We start from the raw sequence: 24,759 nt of genomic DNA, 5'->3' as shown, positions 1-24,759 counted from the left end.
TGTGTCACGTAGGTAACTCTCAAAGGAGATTCCACGTGGCTTTTTCTTTTTGCATGTGTGTGTCTCTTGTTCAGTTTAACCCTCCAGGTAAACTGGCAAATTGTTTCAATTTAATGGAAGTAAACTGTATTGCAGATAAGCTGGACCTAGGACACTCATTGTGGTCGTAGCGCGACATAGACAAAAGAGCAGAGAACCACACAGGACAGGCGCTAAAGTTCAACTGGTTTTTTAATCACAGCAAAACACTTGCTTGGAAACGAACATACAAAGCAACCACGGCAATCACCCAGCTTGATAACACAAGAAACTACTATACATTCTACTAACTGATTATAGAAGAGAAGAACACACACCATCAGGGTGATGTGTCACTTTGCAAGCACTTTTGAAGCACCCCGCGCATGCGTATCCCTTTTCTAACAACTGCATTTCATTTTCTAATAGTGCCACTGATGACTAGCTGATACATGAAATTTCATGTTTCTTTATCTGGTACGCTTCCACCACCTCCCGTGCCCTCTGGTTTTTGTGATGAAAGATCACCGACGTTTCACCAAATGCCAATGCGCAGCCGCAGCTCTTGCATTGCATTGCCAAATGGGAATAAGGTGCGCCTTTCAGTGAGCTGTGATGCTCACGTAGTAATCTAATATTGAGGCACCTCGTTTGCCCGACGTACACCTTCCCACACTGGTGGGGGGGCAAATGGTATACCACCCCGCATTCACAAGGTACAAATTTCATTTTGTGCTTCACATTACATGTGGCTCGCTCGGAAGTATTGTCACGGCCATTTCTTGAAACTGCAGCACAGATTGTTCCCAGTTTTCGACACAACATGAAAACCACGCCAACCTTGTAATTACTGGCAACCTTTTTCAGGCGCTGAGACAGTGCATGAACAAAAGGAATGGCTGCCACTTGCTTGTTGTTGACCTTGCCACTACCTTCTCTGCCCTCTACTGGCTTAAGACTTCTTAAAACTTTTTCACATGACAGTGAAACAAGTGAATTGGGATAGCCCACTTCTTTCAGTCTTTTTATTTGTGACATCGCACTGTCCTGGTGGCATTGTGTATGCAACCCTTGTGTTTGTGACTTGCTGTTTTCACCCTAGTGCTCTTGTCATTGTTTGCAGGTGGATGGGGACCCTGTTTCAGGCATTTGTTTTGTCACAGCAGCAAATCCTCATGCACGATCAGCGCTCGTGCTCTTCCCTGTCACAACAGCCTTTTTCGTTGCCGGTTACTTTCTTGTCCGAGGTGCGTGGCATTCTTGTTTCCCTGTTGTTGTCTTGGTGTGCTTTGTGTGGTGTAGTGTGTGAAAGCTGGCTACATTCATTCTGGTAGCAGAATGAGCTATAACATTGGTGATTTCCAGTGCATAAGAGAAATAGGAAAACCAAGACAGAGAAAGACTAAAGAACTGTAACAACACTGCTCTTCAACACAGAAGGAACAGGTTTTTCATGTCATGTGAAATGTGGCACATGCATGACACCACTCTTCAGAAACACACAGCAGATGACTTGTCCAGAAGATAGTCTGTGTCTTTTTTAGACAGTGTGATAGAGGACAAATTGTATACACAATTTTCATTGTTTTTTCTGATGGAAAAAGCTTTGGGAACCAGACAGCATTTACCTTCTCTATCTGTCTGTTTTTTTTTTCCTATTTCTTTTAAGCAGTAGAAATACACCAAACGTCAGTATTCCAACTAGCCTGGCTAACCACTTTATGAACAATGCAGAGGCAGACAAATGCACAAAGTGCAGGCAAGGGAAAATTTTTTGTCCGTGTTTAATTCACATTGCCATGTTATCAGTGGGTTCAAAAAAATATTTCTGGCACAGGCCCAACTGATTTCCCAATTCATGCTCATCGGGAACATAGTAACACCATAATTCAGTAACCGTCAGACATATTTATTGACATTTGAAGTTGCACTTAAAGTACTGCGAGGCTAACTTCTCTGAATCACTAGTGTATGAATTTTGAATAATGATTTCAAATTTTTTCACATAGTTTGCTAAAACACAATCATTATGGTTAATTTCTGTAAGCTCCTTCAATAAATGGAGCTTGTAGAAATACATCTAAGTTCTTATTGCTAAACTAGATTGTTGTAAAGCTTATTCTTTGCCTTTTTTCAGTATCCAGGAATGTCTATAAAAGAAAGTGCTTAGCATTAAACAACATGTGCTTCAGCTAATTTTACCAGTCACTTTCTCTCAGTTCTGTGCACCTTAAGGGGTATTCACACGAGGGAGACATCTGCGGGGGACACGGGGATTGCGGATCACGGGACCGCGACGTCACTGATTAGTGAGCCCCCCGCGCCTCCTCAGAGAACCCGGGGACCTTTTCCCCGACAGGACAAACGATCCTCCGGTAGTGGGGGTTATAGCGGAATTTCGGGCTCTTGTTTGGCCACATTGTTGCACTTGCTCCTGCAGAGAGCGGCAGTGGATGTCCAGTCTGCAGCTGGTCATCTCATCGTCAGCAGCTGATGAAACGGGCGGTACAAGCCACCAGAGTAGTCTGGTAACACTGATCTCCCCCTCCATTCGCCTCATCTGTGTGAGGGGGGGGACATTTGTAGGGAATTCTCCTTGCGAGCTGATGTCACTAGGCTCCGCCTTTATTCCCGGACGATTTGTCCCCCGTGTGAATACCACTTTATTAGCGATGACATGGTCCCTCAATACTTTTTACTGGTCATGAAACTCCTGTGAACGTTTCATGTAGGGACAAAAGTGGCCACCAGAGGCGTCACTGTAAGCAGAAGAACATTGATCTGCCGCGCTTGGTAGGGCAGTAGCGCGTTCGCGGAAGCGTTTGGCGTCAAATACACTTCTTCAGATATTTTTCTTCTCCATGTTCTCGCTAACAAATCATAGCATTGATTAGTATGGTCAGTATAGTACTACATGATGCGCATTGTCAAATTGCCCAAGTCATTGACTGCTGGTAATGTTTTGACTGAGGGTGTCTGTCAAGTGACGCGTGTGTTCGTGACGTTCCTACATTTCTCGATTCCTGCATAGTCGCTTTCGGGCTTAAACAGAACAGTGTGACTGGTTATAGATGACTGACAGCTTAACATATTTTGCGCTAGAGGTTGTGGAGTAGCCGTTCTCTGGCTGCACGTAACACTCATTTTCGGACTAATTCTCACTTTATTCTATAGGGCATCACGAAGCTGCAAATGGAAGTTCACGTGCCAATAAACAAGCCCGTATATCAGGCTAACTTGGCATTAATAGCTTTGAAGTTGAGGGATATCGTTCGTGAAACATAGCTTTAAAAATCAAAGCGCAGATTGAGATACCACAAAACGGAGAGTGATGCTCGTGTTGTCTTCCTTTTTTTTCTTTGGTGTCATAATTTGCGCTTTTGATTTTGAAGATTGAAAAAATATAATGAGGTGAAACTGCTGTGAACTGCTTTTGCTAGATATAGGCACTATGTGCGATTTTCAGGCGAAAGGTTTTGATTTTACGCATGCAGATTTCATAACACTGCCGAGTTCTAATATTCGCGGCTCTTTTTTTTTTTTTTATCCATTCCCATATACTGTCGCAATGACCACGAGTTCTAAGTTGGCGTTCCAGTTAGCCACCCTGTTCCTTCTATGTAAACACCAGCGCAAATCGAAATCAACCCAGAGCTTCTATTAACCCAGTTATTCAGCTTAAACTGATCAATTATACATAAAACTGCATTACTCTTTTTGAGCCTTTCTAGAAATTTTCTCGATTCGGCGACAGCACCAGCAAACAGCACTATCAAAGTAAAACAGAATATTGCATTTTGGCCCACAGCATCACTTTTTGGTTTCTATCATTATCCAGAAAGCAAAGCACACACTCCGAACACCGCACTTCACATAAAACTCCAAACACACTCACACACACTACACACACAATTCTAGGCACAGCGTCTTCCACCAGTCTTGGTCTATCTCGAGGCAGTGCTAGTTTTTGTGCTTATTTTGCGGGCTTGCTGCCTATGTAGAAATGATCTTGTAAACTGAGAGAACATTAAACTAAATTAAAGAAAAATTTTCTTCCTATGTGTGTTTCATGAAAAGCCCATGCCTGCTCCAAACACTGGTAGCTGCTCCAAAAGCAGATTTTGCTTGTTCCAATGGCTGCTCTAAAAAGCTGGAGGGCATTCCCACCACTGATATAGCCAGCTATATCGGTTATAGCAAACTAAATACGAACTTTAGTGGGTCATGCTTCATTTCGGGGACATTTATTCTTTTTACAACGAAACCGAAAACACGAGAGCTGCCGCGTTGACTCTAAAGGTAGCATTAAAGGGCCAGTAAACAACCCCGAGGTCCAAAAATTGTAATGAAGAGAAATATGCGCACTTTTTGCTATGTAAACATGCTGCCACAAGAATTTTGTGAGTACGGGCTGTAATAAGGAAGTCACAGGGGTTAGAACTAGGCTTGTGCGAATAGTAAATTTTAGGTTCGGAGCGAATTCTAAGCAAATACAGTGAACTCCCGTTAAGACGAACTCGGTTAAGACGAATTCTCGCTTATACCGAACAACACGGGACCATTTGTTTGGTTTCCCTAGACTCAATGCAAAAAAAATTCGCTTAAGACGAACCGCCCAACTGCACTCTTCTGTTAAGACGAACTTTCGCGGTGACCAACAACGCTAGCGATTCTGTGAAACGAACACTGCAGTCTTGGTGGGGGCATTCAGGCGACCGAGAAAAAGCAAAAAAGATGAAAAAAAAAGCGCTTCCCGTATGCGCGAGATAAATGAAGACCAGTCAGCGGATAAAGCAGGTATCCCCCCTCACGCCCAGCGTGTGGGTGGGGGAGGTGTGGGCTTTATCAGCAAAGAAAGCAACAAAAAGAGTGGGGGATTTACAACTTGGACCCCCAAGCCATTGTGTCCTTTTGTATTCCCCCCCGTTCTTCGGTTTCCCAGCTGGAATACAAAGGAGAACAGAAGAACACAAGAGCTTGGGGCCCCTCCGCTGTGTAGTGGGGAAAAAAAAAAGAAAGCCACAACAGGAACCAAAATGGCCTGTGCATTACAATCGAGTACGAAACCGAAACCACGATCGATCGCAGCGCACTCCCGTCAGAGGGGTCAGGTGCATTGTCATCGCCATCACACAGTGGCGGCCGAGCACATTTTGTGGTCAGTTAGCGTTGGTTCGCGTAGGACCTGTGTGCGTTGTATCTGTTCCCCGTGAAGTGCAAATTGTGATAAGCCATTTTGATTATGGAAGCGCACGACAAGGGAAGGCTATTTTTCACAGTGAATATAGCTGCGTTGTCTTTTTCGTGGCGAGGCTTGTGACCGTGAGTAGCCCGATGGGATATCTTAAGCTGCACGTCGATCAGGAAAAGTTACTACGGGCCGAAAACGGGAAAATATCCGGACCTCGAAGAAAACCTTGCAGATTTTCTTAAGCAACTCAGCGTATAATGACTTTGTCAAGGCAACAGCACGCGACCGAGGCGTATCCAGAAGAGATTTTAGAGCCAGCAAAACAGGCTCACAGAAGAAAACGAACTGTCAGGACAATAAATTTTACGTTCTTTGAAGGAAAATTGTGCTTGTCTCTATTTTTTTTTCTAATCGGCAACATAGGAGCGTGTTACAGTTTTATCATTAAAATGTGGTAGCAAACATCTTCACGTGCATTTTTATTTTTGAACACGCGAAATCGGGTGCTCGTAAGATTTGTGTAAATACTCTGCTTGAAGGCATAGTTTTTATCTAGATGAGCCAAATAAGTACTTTTTCTTGTCTTTTTGTCCCCATTGTAAATCTACTCCATTCAGTGTTTTCAAGTAACATATTTGGATGCACATGGCATGTTAGCACACCTCTTTTTGAGGGCTCTTCTGATAAGACGAACTCCTGATAAGACGAACAGATGACCGCGGTCCCTTCGAGTTCGTCTTAACGGGAGTCTACTGTAGTGATTTTGGTTGAATAATTTCGAAACGAATTCGAATAGTATATATTGTAATGAAGAGAGGACGACGAAGAAGCACACAAGCAAGCTAGCAAGCAAGCAAGCCACAGTGTCAATAGGGGACACCAGCTCGCACTTGCCTGGATTTTGGTTGCTTGACGCCCACCGCTCTCCGACGCCCTACTCTTGACGTCTGTCGATATTCCCTGAAGACATGTCAATAAACCACGTCACAATATATCACATATTATACCGTATTTACGCGCATAATTTGCACCCTCGCATAATTTGCGCACCCCTAATATTTAGCCAGCTTTACTAAAAAAAATATTTACTCGCATATTTTGCGCTCCCCGTCCCGCCCGCCGGCGCGCGCCGCGGAGAGACCTTGGACGGCCGCGCCCCTTGCCGAGCGCAGTCATACACAAGACGGGCTGCGAGTGCGAAGTCCCTTTTCATCCGATTACTCGTTCTATCCACTGGAAACCCGCGAATTACGGTTCCTAGAATATTATATTTTAGGGACTGTACCCGAATACCCAAACCTGTTCACGTGTTGTTGGAACTGCTCGAGCGTTCTCCCGCTGTGAGAATTCATGCACGCGATACGGCACGGACTATTTTCTGCATCGGAGGCGTGCGAGGGCCAGTCGCGCCAACTTTCCCCCTCGTTCTCTGCGTCCGCGCTGCAGCGCGGTTGATTTCGGAAGTTTAGAATTCGCCATCAGTCAGTCGCGTTACCGCGTTACTCTTCGCTTGCGATGGGCTACAATAACTATACGGCGAAATTCAAGCTCAGTGTTATAGAGTTTGCCGAAGAAAACGGGAACCGTGCCGCCGCCAAGCACTTCAGCGTGAATGAGAGTCACGTTCGGTACTGGAGAAAGCAGAAGAGTTTGCTCGTAAATACAAGACTGGACGGAGAGCGTTCCAAGGACCAAAGCAAGGAAAGTTTCCTGCCGTTGAAGAAGACCTCTTCAAATATGTGCGAGAGCTTAGGTCCTCCAGTGTCGCCGTGTCGTGCGAGATTCTGCATTTCGAGGCAAGAAAGATAGCGCAGGAAAAAGGGGTCCCTGCTGCGACGTTCAAGGGAAGCAGAGGGTGGGTGACGCGCTTCATGAGACGCCATCAGTTGTCTATCAGACGGAGAATGACCCTGTGCCAGCGGTTGCCACAGGATTACGAGCAGCAGGTTGTTCTGTTTCACCGTTTTGTGATTGGGTTACGGAGAACTGGAAACTTTGTCATGTCCCAAATTGGGAACGCAGACGAAACTCCGTTAAGCTTTGATATGCCACCTATCACAACAGTGAGCGAGAAAGGCTTCTCATCCGTTCCTATAAAGACAACCAGCTGTGAGAAGCAACGCTGCACGGTTATGCTTGCCGTGACAGCTGATGGCCGTAAACTACCGCCGTTCGTGATCTTCAAACGGAAGACATTGCCTAAATTGAAGGTTGAAGGTCGTATTCACATCCGCGTCCAAGAAAAAGGCTGGATGAATGAAGAACTTATGAACGACTGGCTCGACACTGTCTGGGGTAGACGACCAGGGGCCTTCTCGTGGACAGCGTAAAGGAGAAGCTGCGGGACATGAGGACCAACGTGGCTATTATCCCGGGCGGACTAACATCTCTTCTGCAGCCCTTGGATGTATCCGTAAATAAACCCTTCAAGGACTACGTGCGCAAGATGTACGTGGAATGGATGGCCAGCGGAGAGCATGGGCTCACTCCCACTGGCAGAATAGAGAGACCGCCACTGGAAACTGTTTGCGAGTGGATACTCGCAGCGTGGGACATGGTTTCCGCCAATATTGTCGAGAAAAGCTTCAAGAAGACGGGGCTGTCAAATGCGCTCGATGGAATTGAGGACGATGCGCTTTGGGAGGGCGGTGACAGCGGCCGCGACGATGATTCCCAGTCGGACCGGTCGGACCTCTCGACCAATGATTCTGAGTAGACCGCACATGACCGGATGTGGATGGCTAAAAAAGTATGTGCTAAGTGTTAAATAAAGAATTCCCTTCGTTTGTGCTATAATTTATTTTCTTTTTTAATGTGTATACTGCGTGCGTTACTATATATTGCACGTTTTTTCGGATGTGTTCGCGAAATCTCCGCGTAATTTGCGCACCCCCTTTTTGGAGCTCTAAAATCGCGAAAAAAAGTGCGCAAATTATGCGAGTAAATACAGTAAAGAAAAAGCATATTTGTCATGACTCAACCAACTTGCACAATGTTTTTTTCAAATTGTAACAAGGCATGTGCAAATGTCATTCTTTTTGGTTCAAAGCAACTGCAAGCAACCTTGAATAAAAGCAGGGTTTGACTTTCGGTAGAATGCAAGTGATAACCTGTAAAATATGTTATGTTTTAAAATTTAGTATACTTGGGGTATATAAGCCGGTATAACAAACTTTTAAACTTAAAAAATGATGAATCGATGTAAGGGTTCATTTAACCTCGAATTGGGGCTTTGCGGCAGTGCGGGTTTTTCCTGGAAAGGTGTAGTCACGGTATAGCACCCCTCTACTGCAGTAAAAGCACCTTTACGGGGAGGTTACAAGCGGATTAATATACACCTATTCATTCATTTCGAATACTTCAAAATTGCCAATTACTTAAATTCGAATCAAAGTGAATGCGAAAACTGTATAATTCATTCGAATATTCGAAGTGCTCGAGTATTCGCACAAGCCTAGTTAGAACATCCGTTTCAGCTGCTTTCAAATTTTCAGGCGGCCTCGCCACCCTTCTCCGCCACAGGGAGGAAAAGGCGTAGCTCGTCGTTGTGACTCCGCCCGCTTTGGCAACGTGACACGATGTCAACAATTGACATCATCGGCGAGCTCGCTCATTCGCCATGCACTTCCACTTGCTGTGGCTCCTGTTTGTTTACAGTTTACATTGTTGCATGTGCTCCGTAACTTGGCGGGCAGTTTTCGGCTCTTCGGTATTTTTATACCTTTGTGACAGTCCACAATGCAGCAGGAATGCGTGCTTGCTTTCCAATACGACAAAGGGGTGCGAGAGAAAAGAACCTCTCTTGCGGCGCATGCAATGGGAAAACCAAGCAAGCGCGACCCGTTCAAGCTACCGGAGATTCCCCCTCTCTCTGCTCGATTTGCAGCCGACAACGCTTCCTCCACGTGTTGCTCATGTGAAGGCGAAGTGCTTACAGGTGCTATGCAGTGCGAGGAACAACCCGACAACTGCGTGGCCGAAACCGCATCACCGCAGGGCCAAGAAACAAGGTGCAGTTTCGTAGCGGTGGGTGGGAACAGGAATTGACGTTAACTTGTTGAGACCTGGTTTAGACCAACCGACGAGCTCAGTGGTACGTCAAGTTGCCCTTGGGCAAGTTTGCGTCACTGCGTGTACGAGGGGGGTCAGGCGAAGGAAAGAGGCGTGGGAATTGTTTTTCGAAATGGAGGGTCCGCGCGGCGCACAGGGCTGTAATATTCGGAAAATGTGATCGCCACGGTCTACTGTACGAATTGGGGAGCTTGTTTGGGGGGTGTCAAAAAAAAAAGTTGGAGCCTGTTTACTGGCCCTTTCAAAGCAAAGTATTGAAGGACAATTCACAATCACATTTTTTTAATGTGTTTGTGACATTAAAAATTTGGTTAAACATGTGATTAGACAACATTGCAGAAATTTTGGTCATCCAGCGCAAAACAGAAGCACATGTGACTGGTTGCAGCACCACATAAACTGCGTAAGTAGAAGAGGCTTCCTCGTGCATGGGCACTGTGGAAAACATCATTCTGCGCAGCGCTCTGAGAAGCCACCAGACTGATGTCACATCTTTCTTCAAATAAATGTGAACTTAGGTCTGTTTTGTTGAATGAACTTTGTTCTGTTGTTATTTCACCTTCTCATATTCCGGTCTATTTAGTTTCAAATGCCACAAGGAAACCAGTAAGGATTACCTCGTTTATAATGGGTTTGTAGCCTAAAATAATTATAGTTTTTGTATGAAAATGAAACTGAAACGGCGTGCCAGTTTCATTTTCAGCCCCTCAAAAATTGCTAGGGTTGTGTAAGAAAGTTAATAACACACAAGAAACGCAAGAAGGAAAGATATGTAAAATAGGCCACAGAACAAGCTTCGTTCAGTGTGATGTAGCAGTAGTTGACAGTTTGTCATTAACATGCGGAAAAAGATATATCTGACAGACCTCAAGATGTATTAACCAGGGTGTCTACCGACCGGGAAAACCGGGAATTCTCAGGGATTTCGGGTAGTCTGGAAATTCTCAGGGAAAACTCAGGGAAATTGTGCTCCCGTCAGGGAAAATCCACAGTAACTTTATTGAAAGGCGACGAAAGTCGCGGTAGCGCTTGCTCGATATTTTGTGAACGTATTTTTCAAATCAAACGGCCGCTGCAGCTGCGGGGAAGTGGCGCACCTCGATGCTGTTATCGCCTTCGGAGTGGTGAAGTGGGAGAGAATACGGCTAATGCGTGGCGTGCGGGAACCGCGAACCACGACACATCGTATCGCGCAATGTTGTCATGGTGTTCTGTGAGTGCGCGCTGTAGTTCTGTAATCTTTCTCGCGCGTGCTGTGCGTTAGCGCCCGATATGGTGTTTTTGTTATCGCCGCGTGTCAAGTAACAAGCATGATTTGTTGTAGAAGCGGTAGCAGTAGATGTAACGAGCTTGAGTTATCTTGCAAGCGATCGCGATCGTGCAGGAAGCGGATGTCTTCGACAAGGCTCGTATCTGCAAGCCATCCCGATCGGCGAGAAAAAAGACGCTTGTTGGCTGTTATCGGAGAGCTCACTCGCTCTGATCCCGAGCTTCAAAGATGCTATTTAGGACTCCGTGAACAATATAATAAATTTCCAGGCGATAGCTAGCGTAACTGACGGGCCCATTCACAGCAAGTGAAAGCTTTTTTCTTTCTTTTTTCCCCGATGATGGCACTGCTGAAACAAGTTTTAGGCAGTCGACTGAAATTTTTTGGGGCTGCAGCTCGCAATTACCAGCCACACCACGTGGGTGTTTGCTACAAAGCCGAATTACAAAACTTTTCAGAGCCATGGCATAGCGGCGACCGAAATTCGCGACACCGGCAGGGGTCCCACATGCTCGATTCGGCGCACGATGTCGGAAAACAGTAACGTTTCCACCATAGTCGGATGTGCCGTAATTCAGGCTGTTGCTGTGCTTTCATGCGATCTTAGCCCGCAGCTATATTGCTTTTTTTTGCGATAGCAATTACATAGACACTCCGACGCGAATTTCTTGCTTTCGCCATGATCTTCCTTATCAAGTCCAAATTGCGATTACATCACCCCGCGCGTCGTATGCTGCATGTGCGAGTGAAAGCGCGCGAGCGCTGCCGACAAACGGGGCTTAAGCAGAGATGAAACGAGCCGACCGTCTCATTCGCTCGATGGGCGCATGGAGATAGGAGCCGGCGCGTTGGGAAGGTGGGGGGGGGGTGGGGGGGGTCTGCGTGAGTCCGACCACGGTGTAAGAATATACTCAGGAGATAATGTTCGGGTTCTTATCAGGTGACTTGCAGAGGGCGCTACGAAAAGCGGGGCAGTCGTCTCCATAGCAACGCGCATGCTGCTGATAACGTGCATTTTTTTGTGCCATTTTGCTGGATAATGTGCAACCGCCAAGCGGCGTCGAGGGGCGAAATCGAGAGAGCAACAGGAGAGGGAACGGCGAGAGCGGCGGCGATGACGCAGCACCACCGTGATTCGGCTACTCGCGGGCGCTCTCCGCCTCAAGCCATCAGATGGCGCACCGCTCAACGGACCGACGACCGAACATTTTCTGGCCGCTTAGGCGCGCGCGGTGTCAACACCTGAATATTCTTACACCATGAGTCCGACAGGAAGTGCGTACTTTGTACCAGCGGGCGTGGTCGCGTGCGCCGCGGTATCTTTAGTGGGGATCAGCAGACGGCTCATACATTTGTAGGTGTTGTGCTCTAATTGCAAAACTTCCGTTGAAGCCATAGCAGTGGCAGATCCCGGGGAGGGGGGGGGGGGGTAGGGTAGCGGCGATCGTCCACCTCCTTTGTCAGGCTGCTTGTCGAGTTTGCCCCCTTTGTCAGGTTGCTTTGCCTGCCACTGTCCAAAAAGGGTAAAGAGGATCTTGTCCCTGCTCTCTACCTCTCATTGCTCTACCCTTTCCTGCTTCCCTATGCACATTTCCAACGAAGGCTTCTTAGGCACCGCCACAATCCCCTCTGGGCTGTTGTAAATATGCGTGACCCACCAAAATGCACTGCTGAGCGTTGGCTTCAGCCTTTGTACCCCCCCCCCCCCCCCCCCCCCCCCATTAGGTACCTGAATCCGCCCCTGAGCCATAGATCATAGATAGGGCACTTCTCTCAGTGCAGCGGCTGGGTTTCCTGAAGGAGCGAGCTGCTAACCTATATTCATATAAAATTCCTCTTTGTTGCTATCGGATTTACTATTTTGCTCTCACGGTGAAACTGTGACTTTTTTTCTAACGTGGGATGGTTTTTGATGTTGTGCGTTCGTGGAGAACAACATGATAGCAAAGACCCATGATAGCAAAGGCCTTGCATTGCTCTGATCAACGCGCCAGGATTTGACAACAACCCGCAGCAGCAGAACAAGCGCAATTCCACAGTGCATTAAACCCGCACTTGTTTCGTCTTTACATGTGACACTCTGGCAAGGCATCTGTGATTGCTGCATCTCAGGCTCAACAAAATTGATTTTTTTTTTCACGCAAAAAATTTTAAAAAAAGTTTTTTCATGTTGCCATATTAGTCGAGCATTCTTATGGCATTTTCAGTTTAAGATTAATCCTTTAGTAACTATGCCTTGCATGAAAGGTCTAATTTCAGTTTAACGAAGTTTCGATATAACGAAGTGAGTTGCCGCTTTTACCAACTTCGCTATATTGAGGTTTATCTGTTCTATGTACTATTCAAATGGGATTAAGTCGTTTTCTTTTTCTAACGTGCGTATTAGAGAGTGACATCACCGAGCGATATGGTCTCTACCCATCTTGACATAAAGCGACGTTCTGTTTCAATCAGGTAATTTCAGCAATAACACTCAGGGAAAACCTGGAAAACTCAGGGAATTTAGAAATGTCAACTCGGTAGACACCCTGATTAACACTAGGCTTAGAGAACACCGGTAAAACTGTCAACAGATTACCCATCGAGAATTTAGCTACTCACTGTAACCAATGCACATGCCTACCCCAGTTCGAAAAACAACTATTGTAAAGCCGATAAAAGACGACCGGGGGAGAATAGTTTACGAAGCTGTTGTCATGGCATCTCTGGGCACCGAAACATGCGTCAGCGAGCCATCGATAAAACTATCTCCTGCGGAAATCGAGTTCGTGATGGACATCACATAGGCAGGGTCAAGTCTACTATCTCTTTGCCACGTGTTTTTGAGAACTTATATTTATATGTCTACGCATTAACAGTAAAAACCACTTGAAGTTTGCGCTCGTCCTGTTAACACTGTGTCCTGTGTACTTTGTAGCGTCTCCCTACTGTAAGCGCATCACCGAGCCAACATGAACCAACTAGCCCCTTTCGTCGCATTACTGTATCTAGGAATTTTTCTTGAGCCAGATTGTTGATTTGTTAGAGCCAATTATTATCTCTGCTGTGACAACGGATATTGAATATAATGTGCTAATATACGGTCCCAGTGCTACTTCTTTGCAATGAGGTTTCAGTGTACTAAGGCTTCCCCTGTGTGCACACAGGCACAGGGGAAAGCTGGATGAGTCGTCCGTCATGTGTAGCTTTTGTTTTCTTTTCTTTGTGTTCTGCTTGGCGTATATTCGAGGCAACTTTTCTTTTTCTGACTTCGGGCGTTATCGGGTCGGCTTAGATTCAATTAAATGCACTATAACCCACACCCCCCACTACAAACCATGTAAAAATAAAAGTTAAATAAAAAACCTGCATATTGACATTAAGCCGCCTTTGTTACATTACCGTGAAGCCAACTTGCGCTCCGAGATACGCGCATAACCCACACTGCGACTTTAGCTTCGAATTTCTTGTATATCTTGAGCGGGTTATACGCGAGAGAGTACGGTAACTCCACGTGCGTTCAAATAAGTCTGAGTTAGCGAGAGTTCGATGCAAAAAATAATGCAGTACGCTTGCCGGGACCAGAGGGCAAGCCATAATCATCAGATCTTCCTAACTTTTGGGGCTATGCATGAAATTTTGCTGCAACGAACTTTTTGGCACAGCCCGCACGTTCTAGGTTGGTGCATACTAACAAGGTTTTGCTATATATGTACAATAGGGTCATGTACAATGGGGTCATTGCGACCACCTATTGCTACACGCACAGTTATGCAATAAAAACAGCAAAAGAACTTTCTGCATGAGCACTATGCGACCTGGCACCTTATGCTTTTGCGATAGCTGCCTTTTGCTCCAATGTGATACTAACCTTTCACTTCTGCGTTGCACTTGGCTCAGCTGTATTGTCATGAAACAAGGTTGACAAGGGTACCAATATGGGCTTGTTGGTTTCTCGTGAACTGGCTTGTAGCATAGCGCGGAAACAAACGAGGACAAAGAAGATATACGTAGTGGCACTTCTGTTCGCCCTGTACTTCTTTGTCCTTGTTTGTTTCCGCGCTATGCTACAAGCCAGTTTGTCATGAAACTGCCCAAAACTGTGACTCTAATAAAGAGAACAGCTGTTTCTCTTCAACTATATAGTTTTCTTTCTGTGAAATCTGTATGCATTTACTTTGTGGCCTCAGTTGCTTTTATGCCACTAAACACAGTTTAACTAACTAAGAGTTTGTGTATAAAGGAGCCTGGTGGCACATGTGAAAGCATTGGGATGTGTGGGATTCTGTATACTTTGCTGGAATGCTAGAAAAAGATGGCCCTCCTCTTCTGCTACCCTCATTTTGTGTGGTGAATGCAGGAAAGGACCCTGGCACCACTTAAGTGTTGTACTTTCTGTTGAACTATGAACTGAGCCTAATTGCCCTTGCTTCAGCTATGCTCCTCATTCGTTAAAAAAATGAAATGGTAGCTTTCTGTCAGTGTTCAGGTATTTCCTTACATTGATGGTGTTGTGTACTAGTTTTTTTTTTTTTAGATTTATGTTCTCAATTTACTTTTTTTGTTATTATCAAGTATACTGTCAATACATTGCTGGTACACTGCGGAAAAGTAGACTGTCGTACACTGCCTTAGCAGCCATGATTAAAATACTGCGCTACAGTTACTAGGACAAAAGAAATTCAGGAGGACACGCGTTACGAAGGGGACACGACAAGCACAAACTATCAATTGAACTTATTGGAAAAAAAACATGAAGGGAAAAAGAACTCTGGGAGTGAACAGGTTATGGTGGGGGAGGGGACGACAATCTTGCGGAACTGTCTTCTGATGCTACAGGTGGGTTGATTACTGGATACTACGATGACTCATGAAGTTCTTTCCCGAGTCGACTGGCTTAATTGCTACATGTTGCTTCTGATAAATTCGATTTCTGTCGGGGTCAGGAGAATGGAGCTTGAACTGACGCATGCGCTTTGCTGGTTCGATATGTGGAAGGCTTCCCATATTTGGTGCAGCCCAATGTTCGACAAAACATCAGTTTTTGCAAAGTCAAAGAATAAAACCACACGCGAAATATGGGTAGCCTTCCACATATCGAACCAGCAAAGCGCATGCGTCAGTTCAAGCTCCCTTCTGCTAACCCCAACAGAAATCGAATTTATCAGAAGCAACATGTAGCAATTAAGCTAGTCGACTTGGGAAAGAACTTCATGACTCATCACATTTTCCGGTAATCAACCCACGTGTAGCATCAGAAGACAGTTCCGCAAGATTGTCATCCCCTCCCCCACCGTAACCTGTTCATTCCCATTCCCAGAGTAATTTTAGATGCGAAGCAGCTCTTTGACTAGCCTGTGTAACGCTGTCCCTCCGTGCGTCCCACCGAATGCGCTGCAACGCGTTGACGTCACGCTCCCCTCGCAGTGCGTGCTGACATCACTCTCTCCCTCACCTGCCGCACACTCACCGCAGCGCCCGCAGCTGCCGCCTCGTCCGTTCGCCTGCAACACCTGCCGCTACCGCGACCGCCGCTCGCTACACCGCCGACTCGTGGTTCACGCGCAATAAACCTGATGCGCGCCTAACGTACGCGTTGAAACATGTCTGTACGTGTCACCTCTCTCTCGCTTCACCCTCTCCACCGCGTTAGCGCTGTTCAACCCATGACGCCACCCGTGCGCAACGCTGCTGCTTCGCATCCCATCAGGGTTGCCTTTGGGAAGATGGCGTTAATTGTTTCCTTCGTGTTTTTTTTTTCCAATAAATTCAATTGACAGTTTGCGCTTGTCGTGTCCGCTTCGTAACGCATGTCCTCCCTAACTTCTTTTGTCCCATTAACTGTAGCGCAGTAATTTAATAATGCAAAACCAACTAGCCCAATACCTCACTTTGCTTAGCAGCCACGTTGGTTCTTGAGCTAACTCCTTTTTCTTTCCTTCCCACTCTCTCCTGTTCCAGCCCACGATGTGCATGTGAGTGACTCTTTTTTTACTCCTTTCTCACTCACACTTCCACTAACTCTCAAAATGGCATCCTGTATGCACCTTGGGAGGGGCTGCCCTTGGATTGGTATCTGATGACTTGCTTACTGTGCTATGAATTCATTGACTAATCCTCTTGTTCATATTGATTAATTTATGCACAATTATTCTGTATTGATCGTTTCACACTGCTGCATGGCGTGCGTAAATTCTGGATCCACTGCTTAACGGCATGACACTGCTACTCTATCTGAGTGTTTACAAGCAAAAATCAATGCAGCCGCTTTCTGGTACCCAACAATAGGTCTGTTGGTATGTATCAAGAGGTAGGAATTAGAAAAGCCATGTGATGTGTAGGGACTGATTGTCAGAGTACTGAACAACAGTAGTGGAAAGTGTGTTAAGTACAATGCAATTATCCTGGAGCCTTGCTTTGTGCCATTCGAAGGACACTGAACAAAACTTTTTCCACAGAGATTTTCAGCCAATTTGAAAGCTTGGGTGCTGAAAAAGGTGGACACAACCTTGTTTTCAGGCAGAAACTGGTGGAAAATAGCGAATTTATTGCATTTTTCACAAATTGCTGTGTCTAGCAGCTGCACTGTGAACTACAAAAAGGGACATTTAACTCGTCCGAAATAGTCATGCCAACCATGCCAGCCACCGTCTCTCAACCCGCTCTGCTCCCACTACGGTTCCTAGAACCAGTACAAATGGCACTGGCAGCGAACAGTGCTCCCGGGTGGGGCACGCCTCAGTGCCTTTGCGGAAGAGGGGAGGAAAGGAGAAGTAGAAAAAGGGAAGTGCTTCCACTGCCAGCACACTTGACGTCACGGCCATCGACAAGCAGCCACCACGCGCTCACATTCCTCGTTCAAAATATCTGAAACAAGGTCTATTTATCGGAATGGTTACATCTTCCAAGTGGAATTTCGATGCTTTCATAATTTTTTCATATTTTTGTTCAGTGTCCCTTTACTAATTCTGTGCCTCATTGGAATAAATATTCTTGCAATTACTTATGGCACTCACTTCTCGCTAGGCATTTGTATCAATTGGTGAGTGCATGTGGCATTGAGTCTATATCGCTCTGTGATGCCAACAGTGAGCTTCACCTTGCTGGGGCCATAACTTTTTTTCCTCTGCCACTTTTTTCTTGTATGTGTGCAGCAGCATTTATTGAGGATATTTTACTTATAGAAAGATGTGTTCATCCTCTGCACACCTTCTACTTGTGCTTATCACTGGAATCAAGGCCATGTCGATGGGTGCCCATGGTGATTCTGTGTATACACGCACCTTGTGACAGCTCCCTTATGCGGCTTGCCTCTTTCATAACACGAAATCATGTGGTATCATGCTCCTTAGAAATACTTATGTGCATGTGCACGACATGCATGCCATCAGTGTCAATATGCTGAGTGTATTGATAACAGCACTCTACTGGTCTCTGGAAGCCTTCTAATCGACAAGCCATACATGTGTCGTCGTAGCACGATAGCACCGATGCCAGTGCAAATACGCACTGAGCATCTGTATAACTGCAATACAAAGCAGCGTTACGAAGTTGCACTAAGCAGCACTCTCTCCAGTGCACTGACCTCCTTTCCTTGCCCTGCAGAGCTGTACAAGCTTGTTCGTCTCAAAGGTGGCACAGGCGACATGATGAACGATCGAGTGCGAGCCAAGATCCAGAGCATGATCCTGCGCATCGGTGAGCACCCATTACGCTTATTGCATGTGAGTTTGATTTCTAAGCATTCCTAAATTTGGCTGGGATGCAGAGGCTTTTCAGTTATGTGGGCACATGTTGGAATAGCCTAGAGTGGTCTTCATTATCCCAGAACCTTCATATATGGTAGAGGTTATCGACCCTTCTGGCTTTGTGGGAACTCGCTGGCCTTTTCAAAGTGATCCATTTATTTCTCCTGGTCTCATAAATGTGCTTATACACCGGCTCATTACAAAGGGCTCATTAAAGCATATGAAGAAAACAAGGGGTTGGACTGAAAGTCTGGAGAGCTAGAACCTAAGCATTGTTGGGTAGCACACATATGGACACAACACGAAGGAAAAAGACGGGACACTATATTAATTAGTTGAAACCAAAAAGATGATGCCCTAAAACCCCGCCCCACTCCATTCCTCTAGCTGTTGCCAGGGTAGCAAGAGCCCTTTTGTTTTTCCATTGTTGGGTACTGCACAAACTGACACGACACGAAGGAAGGAAACGGGACACTACATTGATATGGTGAACCAAAACCGATGATGCCCTAAACTCCTCCCCCCCACTCCATTCCTCTGGATGCTGACAGTGTAGCAAGAGCCCCTTTGCTTTTCCATTGTTGGGTAGCCCAAGGCTCCTTGTGCCCTGCAGTGACGCTGTTTGCCAGTCACCCTGCATAGGCACATGATGTCATAGCTTTCAGTGTCGCCAATTGGTGGGTTTGCACCCTGCAACACAGCAGAGGCGGTTTGTCATGCTATAGAAAAGAACTGAAACTGAGATCCACACTGGCCACACTGCCGACGTCAACTTGAAGATGTTGTAACACAGGCAGACAAACTTTGTTTAGGTGTTCTGTGGGCAGACAATGTCTGTCAGAAGTTGCCGAGTGTAGTAGTAAATTGTTCTTGTGTACTCTTCAAAGGAAAAAAACAATGTGAGGAAAGGACAAAAGAACATAGTCACACAGCATGAGCACTGATGAACAACTGAGCGTGGTTTATTGTCTTAGGAAAATATAGACGATGAAAAGCCGAAGAAAAAATAAACACAACATATTGTGAGCGCAGCAAATCAGTGACTCTTCTTTGTCATCTCAACAATATTAACAGCACAAGAATAAGAACGATGTTGGTTACTGTTTTCTTAATTTGACAAATTATAAGGGTGTTCCAATTCAGGTGAACAATATTTGTCGCTCACCTATTGACTGTGCCTTGGGCAGGGGCAACTGAAGAAAGTGCTGCTACAACCTGTAATTTTCAAACTCGTTCAGTGAGCAATACTGGGTATAATATACTGTGGTGATTTTTGATGCCGAAAATATATGCCTCAAAGAGACAGACGGGCAGTATAAACAGGGGTGTGATCTTGTATGCGTTCTATAATGGAACGTTAGTCCTCACCACACACCATTGGTCGAGCTGCGCACATAAGTCCCCCACTCGTGACATTTACGTTAGCGTCGACCAGTCACGTGAGGTCAGGACAAACATTCTATTAGAGAACGCGTTGTGGGTTTAGCTCAATGAAACGAAAGGTCAAGCTCTTTTGTTGTTTTCTTCTCCTAAGATGTTGGGACAAGCCCACTTTAGCTGCTGTCGCTTTTTTGGTGCAGGCCTATTCCTGGTGACGGCGGTTCTGCTGGTGTCATGCACCTACGTCTGCCACATCTATGAATTCCGCAATCAGCCCATTTGGGAGAGAAGTCTGCGCAACTACATTGCGTGAGAATTGCCTTGTTTCTTTTTGTACGGAGAAACAGCACAGTGAAATGAGAGAAGGCGCAAACAGTGGTGTTCCCTAGCAACCAATGTTTTTTTTATTTTGAAATGCACATATAGATGTATATCTGACAAAAAGAAAGGCATGAAGGTTTGTGCGGTGTGTGCCAGACAAGGCTATGAAAATAAGAGACTAACACATCAGTTTTGTCCTGAAGGCAAAGCACTAGGAGTGTGCAATTATTTGAAATATTTTCTTATTTGAAGCATATTTCATTCGAAAAATGCGTATTCAGATGTTGGAATGCAGTCAACAACCAGTTTTTCAGATGTCCGATCTTTTGGATGTACCTGAAAATTCAGATGCCTTCGCAGCATCACCACAAGCCCCATGAAGTCAAAGTATAAGATGTCTGAAATTTTGGATGCTAAAACTCCTGGGCGTCTGATTTTTCAGACTTTTTGCACCAATTTCAAGTTGAAACAGCATTAATTGAAGCTACTGTGAAGAGGTTTATTGGTCGTTGAAAGACGTAATGGTCGTCAGCGGCAAGCAAGCGAGAAGAAGCGTCCAGAGGCACAGCGGCGATCCGAAACACGAGCCGAGCGAGCCGAGCGCTGGCGATGCTGCTGGATGGAGGCGCATCTTCTTCTTCACAATCGCCCCCGCTGAAAAAGGAGCCATCCTGGCGACCTAAGAAGTTTCAGGTAGAGGCTCATGGTACGGCTTGAGGCGGGAAACATGGACGATGTCACGTCCACGCCGGCGCATGTCATCCGATCGAGAAACTGGCTCGATAAGAAAATTAACTGGAGAGGTTTTCTCCAAGATGGTGTAAGGGCCCTCGTACCTTGGAACGAGCTTCGAGGAGAGTCCCGGAGTCTGGTATGGGACAGAGAGCCATACGAGAGACCTGGGGCATAGCTAGGGTCTGGAAGTGAAGTGCCGCGGTTTTCTTTCTGTCGCTGCTGCTCTTGCGAGGTAAACGTGCGGGCGAGCTGGCGGCACTCTTCGGCTTGTCGAGCAGCTTCGGAGACAGGTGGACACTCGGAAGCATCAGGACGGTAGGGAAGTAGGGTGTCAATAGTATGTGAAGGCTCGCGTCCGTAAAGGAGAAAGAAAGGCGAAAATCCGGTAGTTGTTTGTATCGCGGTGTTGTATGCGAATGTTACATAAGGGAGAACACGGTCCCAGTTGGTATGGTCAGATGCGACGTACATCGAGAGCATATCACCCAGGGTGCGGTTAAACCGTTCCGTGAGCCCGTTAGTCTGCGGGTGGTATGCTGTGGTTGTCCGATGAATGACGTGGCATTCCGAGAGCAGAGCTTCGACGACCTCGGAGAGAAAAGCGCGGCCTCTGTCACTAAGGAGCTCTCGAGGGGCGCCATGTCGAAGGATAAAGTGACGTAAAATGAAAGAGGCGACATCCCGAGCGGTAGCGCTAGGCAAAGCGGCAGTTTCGGCGTAGCGTGTCAGGTGGTCGACAGCCACGATAATCCACCGGTTGCCATCTGCGGTCATTGGAAGGGGACCGTAGAGGTCAACGCCGACGCGATCAAATGGCTTGGCAGGGCATGGAAGTGGCTGCAATGCGCCGGTCGCACGTAAAGGTGTCGATTTGTGTCGTTGGCAGTCAGGACAGCACTGCACGAATTTCCGCACAAAATTGTACATGCCGCGCCAGTAATAGCGATGGCGAAGGCACTCGTATGTCTTGAACACCCCGGCATGGCCACATTGCGGATCGTCGTGAAGAGAGGCGCACACTTGTGATCGCAAGCTGCGTGGAATGACCAGTAGCCATCGGCGGCCATCGGCAGCGTAGTTGCGGCGATGAAGCAGTTGATCGCGGATGGTGAAATGGGAAGCTTGACGACGGAGGGATCGAGATACAGGAATGGTGGATGTTCCACATAGATAATCAAGAAGAGAAGCGATCCACGGGTTGAGGGGGTCCGCTCTATGTACGGCTGGTGCAGAAGCCTAGCTCCGGTCCCAGCCGCAAATAGTCGTACCGTGTCAACGTCCCCTTCCCGTAGCGCGCGTCATCGCAGCTACGACGGGTTCGGGCGAATAAGGCAACAGGCTAGCACAACAAACAACACTTTATTGCTACGTTAGCAATAACGCGTAAATGTCGCGTAGAGGGATAGTCCGCTCTCGTAGAAAAAACAAAGGGTATGGCTTACACCTTCGGTCGATGATCGGCTCGCGGGTCTCGGGGCGGTGAGATGTTCCTTCGTAGGTCAGCAGGGCACGAGAGACCGTCTGCTCGTCTCCTTGGTTGTTTTATTCACCTCCCGTCTCCCTCCCCGCCACGAGGGTTGTTTCCCTCGCAGGGTGAGTTCCCTTTTCCGCGAGCCGGGAAGCGAGGATTGGCGCGCGGAGTGACGGGGAAGAAGGGGTTGTCCGGCAGGAAAGGGCGACGGTGCTCCTCTCCTAGTGGTCCCATGGCTACCACCGTCAGTTCGCGATCGCGCCAGCCTTAAGGAAAGGAAATGGGCGCGTGTGCTCACCCACATCCTCCACCCCTTAAGAAAGCCCTCGGACGACAGAGACTGCACCATGAAGTAATATTGTTATTCCTCATCGAGGAAGGCTAGGACGGATCGGTCCAGGTCCGTGCCCTCCTGCGGTCGGCCCTCTGCCGTGGGTGTCGCCGCTGCCTCCGAAGTAGCCACCACCGGCCTCGTTGCGGTCTTCGCTGCCGTGCCCACTTGTGTCATGGCTTCCCCAGTCGTCGCCTCCGCCGTCACTGCTGCGGTAGGTCTGGTCTGCTCCTGCAGCCCCGTGGTCCGGACCGCGCCTCCTTGGGCCCCGCCTCTCTGGTCGTTGGTGGCGATTGAGAGCAGCGAGTCAACGAAGTGTTTCGTTCCAGGCGGTTTCTCCAGCATGGTTCGGGCTCCTCCGGTCTGGCGGGGCTCGGGCTCGGGGTCTTCGGCGTACTGCGCCATGGCCTTGAGGGAGCATAGGCCGTCGGTGTGTCCACACAACCCTGGCACATTCCGGTGGCTGCGGCCCAGAGGCAGCTGGCTCTCGCAGTTGGGTTGGCATTGGTCTTCGGGCCTCTTCTGTGGAGGCCGGGCGGTGCGGCGATGGGGTAGCGTGGAAGTGGCGGCGTGATGTACCGGTCGATCTCCAGTCAGGCGTCCATGCCGATGCTTGCCGGTGGTGGTGGGGCTGCGACAACGACGACGTAATGTGGGTGTGGGCTCGCCGTGAGGAGGCGGTCTCCTCTCCAAGCCGTCCCGGCGGCACCTATTTCCCTTTTGCTTATCCAACATGCAGAGTTGTCTCCGCCTGTTTCGCAAGAAGTACCGCGGCTCAGGGCTTTTCACTCGGTTTCGAGCGTTCTCAGCCGCCGCCTGTGGCTCGGAGGGGGACTGATAGTCGTCCCCATGCTCCTCCCGTGACACGTAGCGTTTCAAGTCGCATACGTGCACTGGTCCGCCGCTCGGTTTGCCTTTCATGTTCGCGAGCCGATAAACAAGCGAGGAAACCTTCTCTCGCACTCGGTACGGCCCGGACCATTTCGGTGCCAGCGAGGCTGCAAACTGTTTGCCAGCGTCGCTAAGAACATGATGGCGTCGCAGCACCAGATCGCCCACTTCGTAGTGTACGTTCCGATGCGAGCGGTCGTACTGCGCCTTCTGTTGTGCCCTAGCAGTGCCGAGATTACTGTGTGCTTTACGTAAAACTTCCGCTAGCTTCTCGCGCAACTGCGCTGCGTATTCAGCTCGTGCTGATGACGCCACTGGCACTCCACTGCGATCCGCGAGTACAGTCTCCATCGGATTCGGCAGTTCTCTCCCCAGGTTTAGAAAAGAAGGCGCATACCCAGTCGAGCGGTTCACAGTCGATCGCAACGCAAACCCGATCTCTGGAAGGTAGGTATCCCAGTCCTTGTGCCTTTCAGAGAACGCGACAAGCATGTGCTTGATGTTGCGATTAACTCGTTCCGTGGGGTTCGACTGAGCATGGTAGGTGGTTGTTTTCTTGTGCTTAATGCCAAGCGCGGCGCACGTGTCAACAAACACCTTCGCAGTAAAATAAGACGCGTTGTCTGTTATCAACTGCTCAGGGAAACCAAACCTGGTGAAAACCTCCATCAACTTATCCAAGATCACACGAGCCGTCAGCTTTCTAAGGGGGAAAAGTTCTACCCACTTAGTGAAGTGATCCGTGATCACCAGCAAGAATTTGTTTCTGCTAGGAGTTGTGGGGTACGGTCCCATTACGTCACATGCCGCGATTTGCCAGGGAGTCTGGCTGTTGATCGGCTGCATGAGGCCGGGCGGTCGTCCGCCTCGGGGCTTGACGCTTTGGCACACGTGGCATGAACGGGCGTAACGAATCACATCCCGCTTCATGCCTGGCCAGGTAGCGAGGCGACACAACTTAGCATAAGTCTTAGGGCCGCTCGCATGCCCAGCAATGCACGAGTCATGAAAGTAGCGAAGCAGTGCTCCTCTCAACTTGCGCGGTATCACGACCTTGAATGACTCACTTGTGTCATCGTCGGATGGGATGTACCTCAGCAGGACGCCATCAGAATCCAGCAGATAAGAATCCAGCGCGCTCACAGCATTACCAGCTGTTGCCGAGCGCTCCGCACCGACAGCAATACCAGCTGCCCCCGTGTGCGCGGTGGCCTCGCCACCCGGCTCCCGGAGCCCGTCGAACACCTTTCGACAAAACGGATCTTTCTGCTGAGCTTCTAACAGCTCCCTTCTGCTGAAAACAATCTCCGCGCTAACAACAGCCTCTACGTGGTTCACGCTCGTGCCTTGAAC

At 47.7% G+C, this 24,759-nt stretch overlaps 1 protein-coding gene across 1 annotated transcript in view; it reads left to right on the top strand.

Annotated features, from left to right (window-relative positions):
* Positions 1–24,759, top strand: part of LOC119384062 (smoothened homolog) — a 126,126-nt gene that overhangs the window by 63,008 nt on the left and 38,359 nt on the right. The window contains 3 exon segments of the mRNA XM_037652349.2: positions 1,142–1,265; positions 18,135–18,227; positions 19,858–19,966. Coding sequence (XP_037508277.1) covers positions 1,142–1,265; positions 18,135–18,227; positions 19,858–19,966 — 326 coding nt within the window.

Source organism: Rhipicephalus sanguineus, chromosome 2 (genome assembly GCF_013339695.2).
Source record: "Rhipicephalus sanguineus isolate Rsan-2018 chromosome 2, BIME_Rsan_1.4, whole genome shotgun sequence".
Lineage (NCBI taxonomy): Eukaryota > Metazoa > Arthropoda > Arachnida > Ixodida > Ixodidae > Rhipicephalus > Rhipicephalus sanguineus.
This window is presented reverse-complemented; position numbering and strand designations above follow the sequence as displayed.